Source organism: Lolium perenne, chromosome 2, assembly GCF_019359855.2.
Source record: "Lolium perenne isolate Kyuss_39 chromosome 2, Kyuss_2.0, whole genome shotgun sequence".
NCBI lineage: Eukaryota > Viridiplantae > Streptophyta > Magnoliopsida > Poales > Poaceae > Lolium > Lolium perenne.
Window position 1 is genome coordinate 220357860 of NC_067245.2, and position 19160 is coordinate 220377019.

Below are 19160 nucleotides of genomic sequence, written 5' to 3' on the forward strand. Positions count from 1 at the left end.
TATATCAAAAACACAAAAAAATTAGTTTACTTGCATTTACTTTATCTAGTTTGCTTTATTCTTTATTGCTAAAATGGCCAACCCTGAAAATACTAAGTTGTGTGACTTCACAACTACAAATAATAATGATTTCTTATGCACACCTATTGCTCCACCTGCTACTACAGCAGAATTCTTTGAAATTAAACCTGCTTTACCGAATCTTGTTATGCGAGAGCAATTTTCTGGTGTTAGTTCGATGATGCTGCTGCCCATCTTAATAATTTTGTTGAACTATGTGAAATGCAAAAATATAAAGATGTAGATGGTGATATTATTAAACTAAAATTGTTCCCTTTCTCATTAAGAGGAAGAGCTAAAGATTGGTTGCTATCTCTGCCTAAGAATAGTATTGATTCATGGACTAAATGCAAGGATGCTTTTATTGGTAGATATTATCCCCCTGCTAAAATTATATCTTTGAGGAGTAGCATAATGAATTTTAAACAATTAGATACTGAACATGTTGCTCAAGCTTGGGAAAGAATGAAATCTCTGGTTAAAAATTGCCCAACCCATGGACTGACTACTTGGATGATCATCCAAACCTTCTATGCAGGACTAAATTTTTCTTCACGGAATTTATTGGATTCAGCTGCTGGAGGTACCTTTATGTCCATCACTCTTGGTGAAGCAACAAAGCTTCTTGATAATATGATGATCAACTACTCTGAATGGCACACGGAAAGAGCTCCACAAGGTAAGAAGGTAAATTCTGTCGAAGAAACCTCTTCCTTGAGTGATAAGATTGATGCTATTATGTCTATGCTTGTGAATGGTAGGCCTAATGTTAATTCTAATAATGTTCCGTTAGCGTCATTAGTTGCTCAAAAAGAATATGTTGATGTGAATTTCATTAAAAATAACAATCACAATGATTCTAGGCCATACCCTGCTAATGGTAACTCTTATGGTAGATATGCTTCACCTAATGAAGAAAAGATGCTAGAAATTGAAAGATCCACCAAGAGCTTTATGCAATCACAATATGGGCAAAATAAATTGTTTACTAAAACTATGAATGAGCAATCTACCTTGTTGAAGAATATAGGGAATCAACTTGAAAATCTGAATAGGGAGATCTCGGGGTTGCAAACTAAACTTGCTAATGCTGAAACCTGAATCTCATACATGTCTGCATCACAATCTTCTTTAATTAATAAAATGGCTGCTAAACCTGAGGATTTAGATGACAAAATTACTACTACAGCAAATGCCATCCAAGTTAGAATTAATGAGAATATAAGATTAATGGCTGAACTGCGTGCTAGGTGGGATAGAGAAGAAAATGAAAAACTAGCTAAAGAGAAGAATGTAGCTAAAGTTTGGACTATTACCACCACTAGTAATGCTAATGCTACACATGTTGCTGCACCTTCTACTACTAATAATAAAAGAATTGGTGTTAGCAATGTTTCCACTTCTAATGCAAAGCGCGAGAAACTGCTCGAAATCGCTAAAACTCATTAAATCGCTCGTGATAAAGCTGCTGAAATTTTTTCCAACATTGGGGATGATGATCCCATTGCTTTAGATTATAATGGTTTGAATTTTGATGATTGCCACATCTCTGAAGTTATAAAGTTCTTGCAAAAACTTGCTAAAAGTCCTAATGCTAGTGCTATAAATTTGGCTTTCACACATCATATTACAAATGCTCTCATAAAAGCTAGAGAAGAGAAACTAGAGCGCGAAGCCTCTATTCCTAAAAAGCTAGAGGATGGTTGGGAGCCCATCATTAAGATGAAGGTTAAAGATTTTGATTGTAATACTTTATGTGATCTTGGTGCAAGTATTTCTGTTATGCCTAAGAAAATTTATGATATGCTTGACTTGCCACCGTTGAAAAATTGTTATTTGGATGTTAATCTTGCTGATCATTCTACAAAGAAACCTTTGGGGAAAGTTGATAATATTCGCATTACCGTTAACAATAACCTTGTCCCCGTTGATTTTGTTGTCTTGGATATTCAATGCAATGCATCTTGTCTCATTATATTGGGAAGACCTTTTCTTCGAACTGTTGGTGCTATTATTAATATGAAGGAAGGTAATATAAAATATCAATTTCCTCTCAAGAAAGGTATGGAACACTTCCCTAGAAAGAGAATGAAGTTACCTTTTGATTCTATTATGAGAACAAATTATGATGTTGACACTTCGTCTCTCGATAATACCTGATGCACACTTTCTGCGCCTAGCTGAAAGGCGTTAAAGAAAAGCGCTTATGGGAGACAACCCATGTTTTTACCTACAGTACTTTGTTTTTATTTTGTGTCTTGGAAGTTGTTTACTACTGTAGCAACCTCTCCTTATCTTAGTTTAGTGTTTTGTTGTGCCAAGTAAAGTCTTTGATAGTAAAGTAAGTACTAGATTTGGATTACTGCACAGTTCCAGATTTCTTTGCTGTCACGAATCTGGGTCCACCTCCCTGTAGGTAGCCCAGAAAATTAAGCCAATTTACGTGCATGATCCTCAGATATGTACACAACTTTCATTCAATTTGAGCATTTTCATTTGAGCAAGTCTGGTGCCATTTTAAAATTTGTCAATACGAACTGTTCTGTTTTGACAGATTCTGCCTTTTATTTCGCATTGCCTCTTTTGCTATGTTGGATGAATTTCTTTGATCCACTAATGTCCAGTAGCATTATGCAATGTCCAGAAGTGTTAAGAATGATTGTGTCACCTCTGAATATGTTAATTTTTATTGTGCACTAACCCTCTAATGAGTTGTTTCGAGTTTGGTGTGGAGGAAGTTTTCAAGGATCAAGAGAGGAGTATGATGCAACATGATCAAGGAGAGTGAAAGCTCTAAGCTTGGGGATGCCCCGGTGGTTCACCCCTGCATATATCAAGAAGACTCAAGCGTCTAAGCTTGGGGATGCCCAAGGCATCCCCTTCTTCATCGACAACATTATCAGGTTCCTCCCCTGAAACTATATTTTTATTCCATCACATCTTATGTGCTTTGCTTGGAGCGTCGGTTTGTTTTTGTTTTTTGTTTTGTTTGAATAAAATGGATCCTAGCATTATCTTTATGGGAGAGAGACACGCTCCGCTGTAGCATATGGACAAGTATGTCCTTAGTTTCTACTCATAGTATTCATGGCGAAGTTTCTCCTTCGTTAAATTGTTATATGGTTGGAATTGGAAAATGATACATGTAGTAATTGCTATTAATGTCTTGGGTAATGTGATACTTTGCAATTGTTGTGCTCATGTTTAAGCTCTTGCATCATATACTTTGCACCCATTAATGAAGAAATACATAGAGCACGCTAAAATTTGGTTTGCATATTTGGTTTCTCTAAGGTCTAGATAATTTCTAGTATTGAGTTTGAACAACAAGGAAGACGGTGTAGAGTCTTATAATGTTTTCAATATGTCTTTTATGTGAGTTTTGCTGCACCGGTTCATCCTTGTGTTTGTTTCAAATAAGCCTTGCTAGCCTAAACCTTGTATCGAGAGGGAATACTTCTCATGCATCCAAAATACTTGAGCCAACCACTATGCCATTTGTGTCCACCATACCTACCTACTACATGGTATTTTCCGCCATTCCAAAGTAAATTGCTTGAGTGCTACCTTTAAAATTCCATCATTCACCTTTGCAATATATAGCTCATGGGACAAATAGCTTAAAAACTATTGTGGTATTGAATATGTAATTATGCACTTTATCTCTTATTAAGTTGCTTGTTGTGCGATAACCATGTTCACTGGGGACGCCATCAACTATTCATTGTTGAATTTCATGTGAGTTGCTATGCATGTTCGTCTTGTCTGAAGTAAGAGAGATCTACCACCTTATGGTTAAGCATGCATATTGTTAGAGAAGAACATTGGGCCGCTAACTAAAGCCATGATCCATGGTGGAAGTTTCAGTTTTGGACATATATCCTCAATCTCAAATGAGAAAATTATTAATTGTTGTTACATGCTTATGCATAAAAGAGGAGTCCATTATCTGTTGTCTATGTTGTCCCGGTATGGATGTCTAAGTTGAAGAATAATCAATAGCGAGAAATCCAATGCGAGCTTTCTCCTTAGACCTTTGTACAGCGGCATAGAGGTACCCCTTTGTGACACTTGGTTAAAACAGTGCATTGTGATGATCCGGTAGTCCAAGCTAATTAGGACAAGGTGCGGGCACTATTAGTACACTATGCATGAGGCTTGCAACTTATAAGATATAATTTACATGATACATATGCTTTATTACTACCGTTGACAAAATTGTTTCATGTTTTCAAAATCAAAGCTCTAGCACAAATATAGCAATCGATGCTTTTCCTCTATGGAGGACAATTCTTTTACTTTCAATGTTGAGTCAGTTCACCTATTTCTCTCCACCTCAAGAAGCAAACACTTGTGTGAACTGTGCATTGATTCCTACATATTTGCTTATTGCACTTATTATATTACTCTATGTTGACAATATCCATGAGATATACATGTTACAAGTTGAAAGCAACCGCTGAAACTTAATCTTCTTTTGTGTTGCTTCAATGCTTTTACTTTGAATTATTGCTTTATGAGTTAACTCTTATGCAAGACTTATTAATGCTTGTCTTGAAGTGCTATTCATGAAAAGTCTTTGCTATATGATTCACTTGTTTACTCATGTCATATACATTGTTTTGATCGCTGCATTCGCTACATATGCTTTACAAATAGTATGATCAAGATTATGATGGCATGTCACTCCAGAAATTATCTGTGTTATCGTTTTACTGCTCGGGACGAGCGAGAACTAAGCTTGGGGATGCTGATACGTCTCCAACGTATCGATAATTTCTTATGTTCCATGCCACATTATTGATGTTATCTACATGTTTTATGCACACTTTATGTCATATTCGTGCATTTTCTGGAACTAACCTATTAACAAGATGCCGAAGTGTCGATTCTTTGTTTCTCGCTGTTTTTGGTTTCAGAAATCCTAGTAAGGAAATATTCTCGGAATTGGACGAAATCAACGCCCGGGGGCCTATTTTTCCACGAAGCTTCCGTAAGTCCGAAGACGAAGCGAAGTAGGGCCACGGGGTGCCCAAACCCTCGGGCGGCGCGGCCCCCCCTGGCCGCGCCGGCCTCTGGTGTGGGGCCCCCGTGCCCCCTCCGGACGTGCCCTTCCGCCTACGTAAAGCCGCCGTGACGAAACCCCCTCAAGACCGGGAGCCACGATACGGAAAACCTTCCGTAGACGCCGCCAACGCCGATCCCATCTCGGGGATCCAGAGATCGCCTCCGGCACCCTGCCGGAGAGGGGAATCATCTCCCGGAGGACTCTACGCCGCCATGGTCGCCTCCGGAGTGATGTGTGAGTAGTCTACCCCTGGACTATGGGTCCATAGCAGTAGCTAGATGGTTGTCTTCTCCCCATTGTGCTATCATTGTCGGATCTTGTGAGCTGCCTAACATGATCAAGATCATCTATCTGTAATTCTATATGTTGCGTTTGTTGGGATCCGATGAATAGAGAATGCTTGTTATGTTGATTATCAAAGCTATGCCTATGTGTTGTTTATGATCTTGCATGCTCTCCGTTATTAGTAGATGCTCTGGCCAAGTTGATGCTAGTAACTCCAAGAGGGAGTATTTATGCTCGATAGTGGGTTCATGTCTCCGTGAATCTGGAGGAGTGACAAGAACCACTAAGGTTACGGATGTGCTGTTGCCGCTAGGGATAAAACATTGGTGCTATGTTCAAGGATGTAGTCACTAGTTACATTACGCGCAATACTTAATGCAATTGTCTGTTGTTAGCAACTTAATACTGGAGGGGGTTCGGATGATAACCTGAAGGTGGACTTTTTAGGCATAGATGCATGCTGGATGGCGGTCTATGTACTTTGTCGTAATGCCCAATTAAATCTCACTATACTCATCATAATATGTATGTGCATGTTCATGCCCTCTTTATTTGTCAATTGCCCAACTGTAATTTGTTCACCCAACATGCTGTTTGTCTTATGGGAGAGACACCTCTAGTGAACTGTGGACCCCGGTCCAATTCTCTTTACTGAAATACAATCTCATCGTAATATCGTTTCTAATTTTTCGCAAACAATCATCTTCCACACAATACGGTTAATCCTTTGTTACAGCAAGCCGGTGAGATTAACAACCTCACTGTTTCGTTGGGGCAAAGTACTTTGGTTGTGTTGTGCAGGTTCCACGTTGGCGCCGGAATCCCTGGTGTTGCGCCGCACTACATCCCGCCGCCATCAACCTTCAACGTGCTTCTTGGCTCCTACTGGTTCGATAAACCTTGGTTTCTTTCTGAGGGAAATCTTGCTGCTGTGCGCATCATACCTTCCTCTTGGGGTTCCCAACGAACGTGTGAGTTACACGCCATCAGGCGGCGCGGCCAGGCCTTAGGCCACGCCGGCCTATGAGGTGGGCCCACCTCGGGTCCCCTCGGCTCCCCCTTCTGGCTCCCTTCGTCATCTGGAAAAATAGGATTTTTCATATAATTTCCGTCAACTGTTGATCTTCCGAAATATTGCATTCTGATGGTGCTTTTTCCAGCAGAATCCTGGCTCCGGTGCGCGATCCTCCAATAATCATGAAACATGCAAAATAAATGAAATAACATAAGTATTACTCCCTCCGTTCTCTTTTAATTGACTCAGATTTAGTACAACTTTGTACTAAATTTGAGTCAATTAAAAAAGAACGGAGGGAGTATCTCCAAATATGAAATATATCAATGAATAACAGCAAATTATGATATAAAATAGTGATGCAAATTGGACGTATCACCGCGGGAAGGTACAAATGAGGAGACTTCACCCTCCCTGGTCACCCTTGAACCGGCGCCACCACCCTACACCTTTCGCACCATTATCCGCTGCCGGTGTATCCTGAGAACTCGTACCGATCCCATGACTACGCCGCTACCCCTGCGGTGAACAACTTTTCTGAGCCGATTCCCGGCCTCCGCTCCTGCACGCTCATCAACTCTCCCACCGGGAGGTGCGCATGACGGCGACTTGGTTTCCCTCTCAGCGGCGGCTTCTTGAGGAGATGGGGTGCCGATCGGAGTTGCTAGGGGTCGACGCGCTACATCTGACAGCTCCCTCTGCGACTCGAATCTGCTGGCCGTGATATAAAAAGAGGTCGGCGATGAGATCAATAAGAGGTCGGCACACTTTGACCGTCTGACGCTCGCCAACTCCCTCCCGACCTCCTCCGCCATCCACGCCTTCGCTTTCCCAACCAACCCAGAAGCCAGCAACCGCATGCATGTCATATGTTTGAAAAATGCAGAAGAGGCAAATTTCATTTGTGCATTTTTAAGCCATGAACCAGCTCTGCGCCAATTTGACGCTATTTCTAAATGGCATGTACCTCATGTGATCACCGTCACATGTGTGCGTTTCCTGTGGCCTCCTCGTGGGTTGTTATGTGATGGTTTTGTTTTAAATTTCATAGGACATGAAGGAGGAATGGTGACAAAGACGAGAGAGCGCACACTAGGCGTGCCAATAACAAAAGTAAGGTATTGTTCTTCGACCGCTATACTAATTTTTGCTACTCAACATAATGTGGGTGATACCGACTTCGGCACAAATTTGTGAGTACTTTCTTCCGACCATTCGTAGCTAGAGTGTAGAGGAAAATAAGATTGGAGCTCTATGTTCTATGGTTGGAAATCTTGTACTTCAAATTAGTCTAAAATGACATCAATTATGGCCCCATTTTCTTTTCTCAAACAAAATAGCCCCATTTTCTCTAGAATAAATAGATCATATAGTATACAATTCAGTGCTAATGATATTCAAAGCACTTTTTTTTTTGCACTGGTGACAAATTTGGGAATTTCCGATGTATTAATCTGCTGATGAAATTGCCTAGAAGCTTTTAAAATTCCCTTTTATGGGATTTTCTCTCAGGATATTGAATCTATTTTCATCGTATTGATTTCACTTATGTAGCATACAAAGAGTGGACTCAAGGGAGCAACGTGAAGGTTAAACTATTTACAAGGGAGAATCACCACTTTATAACAACATTTTCATAATCCCAATCCAGTAAGCTTTTGATGATTTTCATGGATAGAACCGGTTGTAGTTTGGCAAGCCTATTTTTTTCATTCTAGTGTTTGCCTAGGCTTCAGGAACAAAGGGAACTAGGCACGCTTTGCATCTGGGCTACACTGAGGTGCCAGCAACACACATCTTTTAAGATTGCTTAATATTGAGCTGGTTTCATAGCCCAGATTTAGGTGAGTTTTTTGATCAGCTGAACTACTTTCACTTCAATTACAAAGATTTAATTCTAAATTAGCAAAAGCCATTTCAGCATTCATGCTCAGCATTGTCAATTGTACCTCATTGTAACATCCCATTAACATCTACTTTGAGTTAGCAAACGATCTGGGTTATTAATTTTCTTGATTGACAATGTTTCAAAAAAAAAAATTTCTTGATTGACAATATGATGACCATCTGGTAGTAGATGGTGGCCATGATTAAGAGAACACGATCATGATTATTTTATGTTCCTAAAGTGTGCTAATATATAAATATGTACTCCCTCGATCCAAAAAAAAATTGCTACAATGTTGAAATCAGGATGTACAATTGGTAATTATTAATATTTTAAATAGAATACAAGAGAATTGTACTAGACTACATGTATCAATCCAAAGTTGCGTTTGATTAGGTTTATATTAGTAATTAACACATGCATTTATATGTACATGTGCAACATATGTGTGATAATGAGAAAAATATAAGAGACCGTAGCAACGGGCATTCAACTAGTTTGATTAATGAAAGACTGCCACAAATCACTAAGATGGTAAGAGATTTGCTACACATGAGGTCAATTTACACGAAAAAAAATCCTGTTGTCCTGATCAAATATGTTTCTCCCTATATTTTTTATTTATCATTATAATAGCATTCCTATGTAGAAGAATTTTATTCAAATTCAGGTGTATGTTTCAGTAGAACATAAAAGCAAGCAAAGTATATAGACGTACAATGTAAATGGCAGAGGGTGTGGTAAGTTTCAATAGAACATATTCATGGAAGCAACAGACATCAATCATGAGTAACTGTCTTGGAGAAGCTCATTTTTTCCTCTTCTGACTCAGCAATTATCAAATTAGCATGAGACCCCAGTTTGCTCCATTACACATCAACTTATCGAGACACCAAAACAAATTTAGCAATAAAACAAATAGGATTGACCAAATTAAACTACTCATGGTTCAAAATAGACTAGAACTTTGGGGATGCAAATCTGTTAAAAGGTTATGGGTTCGTATACCTCTACATTCCTTTCTCATATATAGTACTAGTACCATTGCAACATATAGGCAAAGATTGCATACGTTTTATATGAAAAATACTGTATGAGACTAAGAAGTTAACTCCCCGCAACAAATAAGATGAAAAGTTAAAATAACCAGGTGGCACTTTGGCTAGAATTAAAATGTAGAAAACATTGGATTTGACATACAAAGTTCCAAGTAAGAAAAGAAAGGAAAATAGCAGTGGTAGAAGTACCAAGACCAAGTTATTATTATCTAAATTTTAGTAACGGTGAAAGTAGCGTCTTGTAGGTTCCTCCAAAGCCCCCTCATAACTTGAAACAGCTGGTGTTCATGGTGATCATCCGTATAACGTGCTTCATATATGATTTCGATCAACTTTAAGTTTGGGCACTGGAAAGCCTTTTGGTCCGGACAATGGAGGGAGCGGCTACTTGTCTTGTCCTTTCTCTTCTTGCGCCCCGCCTCTTGAAATGTATTTTTGCAGCAGCATGGCTGTGTATAGAAACTCAGGTAAGATCAATAAAAGATGCACAACGAAAGAATCACCAGGGTAATAAGTAGATAACAGCATGAGTAAGTAAACTACCCGCTGATGCTCCAAAGTAAGCTTCTTCAGATTAGGGGTCTTCTGCAGAAATATGTCGAGGGTGCTGCACTTCCCATCGCGATTGCCAAATACACACCCGCGTAGCCACAAGGTTCTCATGTTGCTGAAAATTGGGAATTGACCCAACTCGTTATCTAGCATCAGCTGAAAGAGAATGGATATTCAGTTAAGGTTCAGGGATAGATGCACTGAAAAGCTGTAAACCACGTACAGTGGTAAGAATATCCAATCCATATGCAACATACTAGGGCAAATCAAGATGCCTGGGATGGCGAGAAAGGGAGATGCATATATAGTATATACCTCTGCCGAAAAGCATGCTGTCAGCTCCAGCTTGGTCACGTTGGAGAGGCTGCCTAGAAGCATGACTCGACTTCTCGGAGACATGTCGTTTGGGAAAACAACCCATGCATCCACGAGGGAGTTGGTCGACCCATCAGCTAGGGAAAACTCGTTCTTCTGGGTGTATTCAGGCATCGAAAGATCTGGATCCAGCACCAATTCAACAAGAGCGGGAGCCTTGATAGCCAGGGTACCGACTGAATGACGATAACATATGTGGATAGTTAGCTTCTTCAATGTGTGGGACTGTATGTGGTTGAATTCAGTGCAGCAATCTTCGAGGTGCAGATCTTCTAGTACCGGGCATCCTGAACGGAGCAGCTCGGCGAAGGAGCTGCCAAGGGACACGCCAACAAGGCTGAGCTTTTTGAGGCGACTGGAACTGGTAGATCCGATGTCGGGCAACTCAAACGGACCAGGTCGGATCGTGTCGCCGAATGGCGAATCAGGTATGCCGGTGTCGAAGAACTCGATCTCGAGCACCGATGGGCATCCCAGGATGCCGCGGCGAACCCATCTGTTGATGGCCGGAAGCCAATCATCGGCGATGACGCCATCCATCGCGATCCGGAACGCATCTAGAACCGGAGCGTTGTGGAAGATGAGGAAATTGGTGACGAGATCCTCAATCTTTTGCCACCTGTGCCTGGAACGGGTTGAGAAATACACCATGTTGATGTTGATGCATGGCGCCGAGCGCCAGAGGCCTGCCCACCTCTTGGACAGCACGGTCGTTTGCACGGTCCGCTGGCACGGGAGGAAGGAGAGGATGCGGTGGAGGAGGTCGTCCGGCAGCGCGCTCAGCCGGTCGTCGGTAGAGCCGCCGGCATGGAGGCGGCACTCTGTGACGGCCTCCATCGCTCAGATGAACCGACAATACAGGCCGGAAGCGTCTGCCGCTTCGGAGATTCCGCGCGAGGGAACGGCGACGAGGCGGCGGACCTGGGACGGCCAGCACGGGCGAGCCGGCGACGTCTGCCGCGCGGCAGATCCCGCGCGAGGGGACGGCGACGAGGCGGCGGGCCTGGGACGGCCAGCACGGTCGAGCCGGAGATCCCGCGCGAGGGACGGCGACGAGGCAGCGGCTACACTGCCGGAGGAAGGAGGTGGGAGGCGGCTGGCGGCTCCATCTGGATCGAGACCGGTTAGGGTTTCAACGGGGACTTTCGGGATTATATTCAGAGATCTCGGCGGATCAAATTGTGATTAGAGAACGTCCTGGATTATATTCAGAGATCTCGGCGGTTCTTTTTGCAAAATGGGCGAGCACGAATCTCCGGCGATATCGGACGGCTGGGATATGGCCATATGGGCCAGGCGCCAGAACGTCCTGTAATCAGACTTACCGCAATACATACACTCACCTTTTTTCGTTTTTGGATAATGGGCGCTTTATTATTCAAAAGTTTTAAGCATTACATCCAGCCTCTGCATATTGAAAGGTACCAAAAAAAAAGGTGAAACCAAATCTATACCTAATAATAAAGGAGCTAAGGTTTCTGCCAAAATTTTCGTCCAACTTTTTATCGGACGTATTTACCCTCCCACCAAATCGCATAATACTGGGCTTGCCATGTACCGGTTCGTTTATTTTTTCTTTTCTCTTCGGCCACGCGCGGGCAGGCGGGCACATGCCGAGCAAACTACAGGCGCTGGGCGCGGGCAGCGGCCACATGCCGAGCAAACCAGAGGTGCTGGGCGCGGGCGGCTTTGGGGACATGGGCGAGCGTGTGGTCGGCTGGAGGCACGCTTGGGGAGAACTGGAGAACTTTCTCTCATCCTTCTGTCGCCGACCGTCATGGGTGGAGCGGTTGTCTAGCGTCCTGGTTCGTCGCTCCGAACAGGCCACCAGTGGGCTTTTTGGGTCAATATATCACGGCGCTGGCTCGCGCACGAAAATTTTCCGTCATTAGTCCCACCTCGCTCGCATAGAACGAGTTCCACCAATTTATATACCTAAGTTTTCTGGATCATAACAAGCTGACTTGGAACAACAAGCATCAACAAAGATGGAGCTAGCAATTGAACGCTGCTGGCGGGTCGGATTGAAGAACGGAATTAAACGAAGGATGCCCCGAAGGATGCCCAGAACTTGGGAAAGGAGGAGAAAGAGGAAATTAAAGAAGAAGCAGATTAAAGGAAGAAGGTACACGCTCGTGAAAAAATAAGGATGTTTCTGCCCGGATATCCCGGCGCCGAGCATCGGGTGGGGGTGGCAGGAGATGAATGGGAGGGGAGATCGATTGTGGAATCGAGTCGGGTCGCGCGTTCGTGTTGTGCGCGTCCTGGCGGCGGAGAGAGGGGAAACTGGGAGATAAGGGCTATAGAGGGAGACGAGAGATGATTGGAGGAGCTCGGCTGGGCCTCGGGAGATTTGCTTGCCTTTCCGGTTTGGATTTCTGGGCCTCCTTTTGATGTCTTTTCTTTTTTAAAATCAAATTTCGAAAAATAAAAATAGTTTTAATTAATTAAAGAAATTTAGAGGAAACTTTTATTAAAATTTTAAACCAAATCTTATTTTATTTTTTGTTTTTCAAACATGTAGACGGTTGACCAGCGGAAATCCAATGGTTTTGGGCGGTTTGGTGTCGGTTGGTTTTCCGGTGAACAAAGTCGGCATCCTTGGGTGGACAATGGTCAATCGGCATTCCGGCGAGCGAATCCATTGTCCTTAGGTGGAGACAGTGAAGTCATTCTGGCCTGGGAGGTGTCCGCGAGACCTTAGAGGGTTGGTTGTCGTGTGGGACGGACGCGTGAGACCTTAGAGGCCCAATCAACGCGCCGATGTCCCAGCGTCGGGAACCCCTCGCACCGCATACATCATGTAACGTCAAGCCGACGTCACCGCCAACGGAAAGGCGTTGTTGTCCCTGCCGCTGTTCGTCGGAGTTAACCGCTTGATCGACCTCAAATGAAATGTGCCCATGCACCCCACAGAGAGGTTGAGAGCCTACATCGACGCCAATGGCAACGCGACACTCCACCAGCATAGCAGAGAAGAAAACGACAAAATTTGTGGCTGAGGTAGAGGTTTTCGTTCGTCAGGCCGGCCGTGGAGAGGGTGCTACGTGCGGTGCCGTTGCAGAAGAGGGCGAAGGAGCAACCTAGGCCTGCTATGCTCGCCGTGGCCCGTGGTTGTGGCCCTAGGCGCTCGAGAGACAAATTATGGAAGAAGATCTTTACTATTATATTTCAGTTGGTCGTACGTCATACAACGTGTTTGGTGAAGGAGATTAGAACAATCCCGAACGTCCAATCATCCTCCAACAACTCCGCACCGTCTGATTTTGGTGGATTTCATCTCCCACGTCTTTGTACATCGTCCGCCTCCGTAACCAGATTAATTATCCGAGAAAATCATGGTGCACATGCCTTATGGGTGTGATCTTGGTATAATTTCCTTTCCATACTCTCGCTGAATCTGATTTTCTCGGTCACGCCATCCTCCTATCATCTCTGCCTGCCAAACTCATGTATGTCCGTCCTGATCTTGCCGGCGTCCTCCTCACGCACCAAACGAGCCCCCAACATCTCGTCGTCCACCATGCAGCGAAGCACAGGTCCTCGAGGTCGCCGCCGTCCTCCTCGCTCGCCATCATCATCCTCCTACAGGCGGCCAAGCTCGCCGTTTTCTTCCATGTGCGGTACGTCGAAGGAACACCTCATTCATTGCCGAGCTCACGGCGGCGCCGCGCGGAGTACCCTAAACGGCCAGTCCAGATCCACGCTGCTGGCTTCCCCATGTGTTGCAGCCTCTCGCCATGTCGATCCTTTTCTTACTTTGCGGCTGTGAGATCAGGTTTCGCGTCCCCTTCTTCCTGCATGACCAAACATGTATCTTTCCGTTGTTACATATGCTTTATCACAATTCCAACTAGAACGACAGCTGCAGGAATGCAGAGCAATTCTCGTTTACATCGTTCAGTTTTACTTCTTTGTTAGAAGCCCAAACAAGATTCGCCTGGTAAATGTACTCTCTTTCAAATAATTCACATTTTGTTGGTGGCTACATTGCAAGTGTTATGGTACAAGAGATACTTTCACATGGGTGCGTGCAAAAATGTGTTTAACGTCAACTGTTGTGAACTTTCGTTATATTTGAATCGCTGAATGTGATGTCTATTTGGCAATGTATCTATATTATTTACTGTTTGTATACTTGCTAAAGCTACTGAAATACTGAGTTGTTGCACAAATTGCTTCAGGGACAATGTGAAGCTAATCCCTGAGATTTTAGTGAGAGCTAAAACACTGAATCCGGTTGGTGGTGAGCTATTGGATCTTTTTTTACTAACTATGCATCTTCCATGTTTGTCCCTAGGGAGCGTTCATCTTGAAAGCAAGGGCATGCCGTGTTTGGGTTTTATTAGGTTAGCCTTACACATCACAACATTGCCAGTTGCTTGCCCCAGCAGAACCAATGCCATTTTATAAAGAGGTATGTCAGGTAATTTTGAAGTACTTACGCAGGTTCAATTTAACTATGTGAAGGTTTTCCCACGGAATTTACATGGTTCAGATTTCTTCCTTTTCTCTCAGAATTTGTCCATTAAAGCTCCAAATTGTTACCATTTATTTCCCTTGATAGCTTTCTATATTTTATTCTTGAGGTATTCGTTCATTGTTAACGTTCTAAAATTAGGTATTTTTCGCGTTCAGTATATGGGCGGTATTTTGCATGACAATGCTGCAAAAACTAAGGTATAAACATACTCTGAAGGTTACTGAATATATGCATTATCTCTGTTTATTAGGTGCTTCTTTCCTGACCGTTTTTAGGGATTTTTGTTGATTATCAACAATCTCCGCAATAGGAGAGTACAAAATTATAATCGAGTGAGGGCTAGGTACAACACCCGGAATGCTTTTGGAGACCATTTAAGTATTTGTTGGTGGATTTGAATTTCAGGGGACATCTAAGCTGGAAGAATTCAAGCCCATATATGTATGCAGCTCATCCATGTTTCTTGGTGGAAGTATTTAGGATTCAGTTTTGATCATGGTTCTTTATGTGGATCAAATCAAATGAAAATTATCTAGAATGGGAATGTAATGTGCAGTAACACAAAAATGGGGAGGGCCAACCATGAGAGGAAAAAAAATACAAAGAAGGGAATATTCAAATTTAAAGGTAGAACCAAACTATTCACTGTGTGTTTTATGCGTTCTATTCAGAAAAGGTTGTCCACTGTGCAGTATTAACTCGAGATGTTGCACTTGCCTCAGGTTTAATCGGAGATGGACTTCTTCAGTAGAGCAAATTAAACCGGCTATTGAGAGAAACTGATATTGTTTAGATCATGCATACATACAATGTTTCCTCCATCAAGAAGGGACTTCAGGGATATTTACGTCTTCTTTGATTGATGGATGCAGACCTCCACAAAGTCAACAAGGTCAATAATGAATTAACCAAGGAGCACCATCTATTCTATCTATCTAATGCTATGCGCACCAAAATTTATTCTTGCCGGTAAGCTTTTTTTTCAAACTGTTTTTCTTTCAGTTTGTTCGATGTTACTTTTCCTATGAGTCTTCAAGTTTGTACAAAGGGGGGGAGAGAGACGAAAATCATTATTGTTACAGAGGTACACCCAGATATCTTGTACTTCTTGACTTGTTTTTTTTTTTGAAACGGGCAAAAAAGTTTTTGCCTTATATTGATATAGGAGAAGCAAATACGGATACGGCAAGAGCCATAAAAACAAAAGAAGAAGGGGGCAAACACCACCCCCGTTAAAGGGGGAAAAGGATCAGCCTACAGGTTTCGCCAGATTTTTAGCACCGGCGAGTATCCAGTCTTTTCCTTCTTCCCTGATTCTATGCATGACAACCGATGGCAGAGAGGACTTATTATTGAAAACTCGTTCGTTCCTTTCTTTCCAGATCTCCTAGGTGATGAGCGTGCAGCTGAGCTTAAGCCTTTTGGGGAAGAGGTGGTGGTCTTCGTGACGGCATGCCAATAGTCCAAGACTTTACGCCTACCATCCCCGAGGCTGCTGATGAGATCTAGACAGGACAGCGAAAAAGCCGCGGCAGTCTAGATACGCTTGGAGAAACGGCACTCAAGGAGAATGCGTCGTGCCGTCTCAGGGGAGCAACGATAGAGCTGGCAGGTAGGTTGGTGCGTCCACCCGTGTTTCGCCAAGCGATCAGCAGTCCATAAGCGGTTCTGGACTCCCTTTCAAAATTGTACAAAACTACATGATCAACACTTCAGCATATAGGAACTTCTCTACATCTTTCCATGCTAAGGAATAGCCTTGTTTGGACAATTGATCATTAGGGGAGCAAAAAAGTCAGAGTTATGCTTCTTCAAGCATTCTAATGGCTTTTCTTTCCATCCACCTTATTACTCTATATTCGAGATGATCAACCAGCAGCTTTGTAGCTTCAGAACACCATTTTCTATCGTGGAAAACAAACAACCCTTCTTTTTTGTCGGACCTGTGCACAAAGGATATTAGACAGAAACCCCATACTTGATCAAAGTGTCTACCAGTTCCGTTCTCTAAATTTTGTCATCATGATTACAAAAGCAAATAAATAAATCATAAAACATTCTACATTGTCGCTTCAAATCCAAGATAAATTTTAAGGCTAAAAATTGATAGACACCAAATAGTCAGCCCAGACTTGGTACAAAAAGCTTGTAGGTACTATGATTTTTTTTTGTTGGTTCACTTTGCTTGACATAGAATGTCCTCTGACTGATGAATAATTTTTCTTCGCAACTCAAGATTGGTTCATTCCAATTGTCTTTAACATGCAATGCAACTGCAGCAAATCTAACTTTATATATTTTTTCTAAACCAGGAAAGTACCAAAGGGTACAACATGTTCCTCACTCTTTGCGTCTAGGACCTCAAAAAAAAGTCCTTCACCGCAACACATCAGGCTTGTAGAGAAAGGGAATCAAAGAATTGTGGCGTGCTACTTCTGTGAGAGTCGGTGCTATTTGTTTTTTTTTCTTCTTGTGTAATTTTGATAAGGTTCAAAACCTTGAAATCAGCAAGATCACTCGCTACAGGTCACTTTAATTATGCAAGCAATTATATTGTTGTACAGGTTGTACCAACCCTTACTGCAGGTGATGTCAGGGGTCACTACAATTACGTCATAGGGGAGTAGAATGGTAGATTATATTTCAGCGGGAGTGGTGTTTTGGAACATGGATGCATATGCTCCCTATATTTTAAAATGCATCTTGCACATATTTTAAATTTCAAAAAAAATTGAAAAAAAAATTCGCATGTACATCTTCACGTGCTACGCGCTCACAAAATCGTTTCATAAAAAATCGACGTATCATGTGACGTGTGTAAAAAAGAAAAAATTCGGTGCTAAAAATAATGCCTTTCACGAGATAAACTTTCTCCTTTTTACATAGATCACAAAAAATATTAGTTTTTCGTGAAACTTGACGAATGCACATATATTATGGAGATGTACATGTAGAACTTTTTGTCCAAATTTTTCTGTATTTTGAATATAAATTTTTGGTAGAGGGAGCATACGCACCAGGGAGCCGAATTGAATTTCCGATATTTCAGCTCACTATTTTATAAAATAGTGTCTGTTTGGAAATTAAGTTTGAAATTTTTTCTTAAAACTAACTATTTTTTCTAGGCTTCCTTGCATGTTCATTTTGAGGAGATAAAAGAATGTGAGGTACTATGTAATTTTTTCCCCAATTTCAATTTGTTTGACCACTGTTTTTGAGATTTTGGCCTAGATTTCTTTTGATAATGGTGATTCTACATTTCTTTATGTTATCCTATATATAAAATGGTGATTGCCATGTTGCTTGAGTAGGAGGACTAGGAAATGCATTGGCGCCTTGGCTGCATTGTTGGAGGGGATGAGTATGAATAGACGATAACACTAAGGACAAAAACCGACGACCCGTAGCAACGCACGGGCATTCAACTAGTGGGGACTAATAACAGTGTCGTTGGTTTCAAACTGCCAGCAAGATGGTTTAGATTGGGATGGTTCCATGGTTTGATCAAGTTGAAACCAAACTGTAAACGGGATTAGATACACATCGGATCTTTTGGTTGAAGATGTTATTAATTGAAAGGGTTTGAAAATTTTAATAGGAATTTTAAATGCATGTAAAAACATGCAATGCAATGATGGAATGACTTCATAATGATGTAAAAAATAAAATCACAACACAACCTAATTAGGGTATTAACCGAATTGTTATAGCGATATACGTAAAAAATAATTGTACGAAGTAAGACCCAGAAAGTAAATGCACGATAAATTAACACTTCATCATTGTGTCCCATATCATCTAACCCGGTACTACGCACAACGCATACATTCATGTAAATTTTGAGTTGTATAGATATTTTACTAAATTTTGGAGCCATTAGCAAAATATTATGCTTGTACTAATTATAAATTCACTCGAATTCATATCTTAAAAAAATTCAGAATGGGGTATACAAATATAACCAGTTTGCGGTATTACAAGTCAATGCAAGGTTCGGTCTAGAATCTAAGCTTATTAGGTACAAATTATGTAAATATGAGAAAATATGACGATGGTGATAAAGAGAAGAAGTGTCAACACTGATAATTCTTTTACATCGTTTGATTATTTGTTTCACCCGGTGCAACGCACGGGCACTTTTGCTAGTCTAAAACAAAGTAGCATCTATGGAGGGGGAGAGCCAAACCGTAGATTATGCTACCATCCATATAGGTTAAAAGTATCCCTCGCCGCATCCTCCAATCGTGTAGACACCTCCATAAATAGGTCGCGGTTCTCCACACGTTGTAGAGGTGACCATAAACGGGGCGTAGCTGGACATCGGTAGATAACCTGCATAAGAGAAATGTTTTTATCATTAAAAATCTTGTCATTTC

At 41.9% G+C, this 19160-nt stretch overlaps 1 protein-coding gene across 1 annotated transcript; it reads right to left on the reverse strand.

Annotated features, from left to right (window-relative positions):
* Positions 1-9446: 9446 nt before the first annotated feature.
* LOC127334945 (MEIOTIC F-BOX protein MOF) lies at positions 9447-11434 on the reverse strand. The gene is made up of 3 exons (XM_051361505.1): positions 10242-11434; positions 9918-10082; positions 9447-9823 (listed from the first exon to the last, which is right to left on the reverse strand). The coding sequence occupies exons 1-3, from the start codon at positions 11136-11138 to the stop codon at positions 9584-9586; spliced, it is 1302 nt and encodes a 433-aa protein (XP_051217465.1). The 5' UTR covers positions 11139-11434; the 3' UTR covers positions 9447-9583.
* Between the last annotated feature and the right edge of the window lie 7726 nt (positions 11435-19160).

Bases quoted from the DNA above. Each gene is read 5' to 3' on its own strand.
- LOC127334945 (XM_051361505.1), bottom strand. From the start codon at position 11,138: ATGGAGGCCGTCACAGAGTGCCGCCTCCATGCCGGCGGCTCTACCGAC. The intron at 10,083-10,241 runs GTATATACTATA...ATTCTCTTTCAG, and splicing joins CAGCATGCTTTTCGGCAGAG to CTGATGCTAGATAACGAGTT. The intron at 9,824-9,917 runs GTAGTTTACTTA...TTCTATACACAG, and splicing joins TTACTTTGGAGCATCAGCGG to CCATGCTGCTGCAAAAATAC.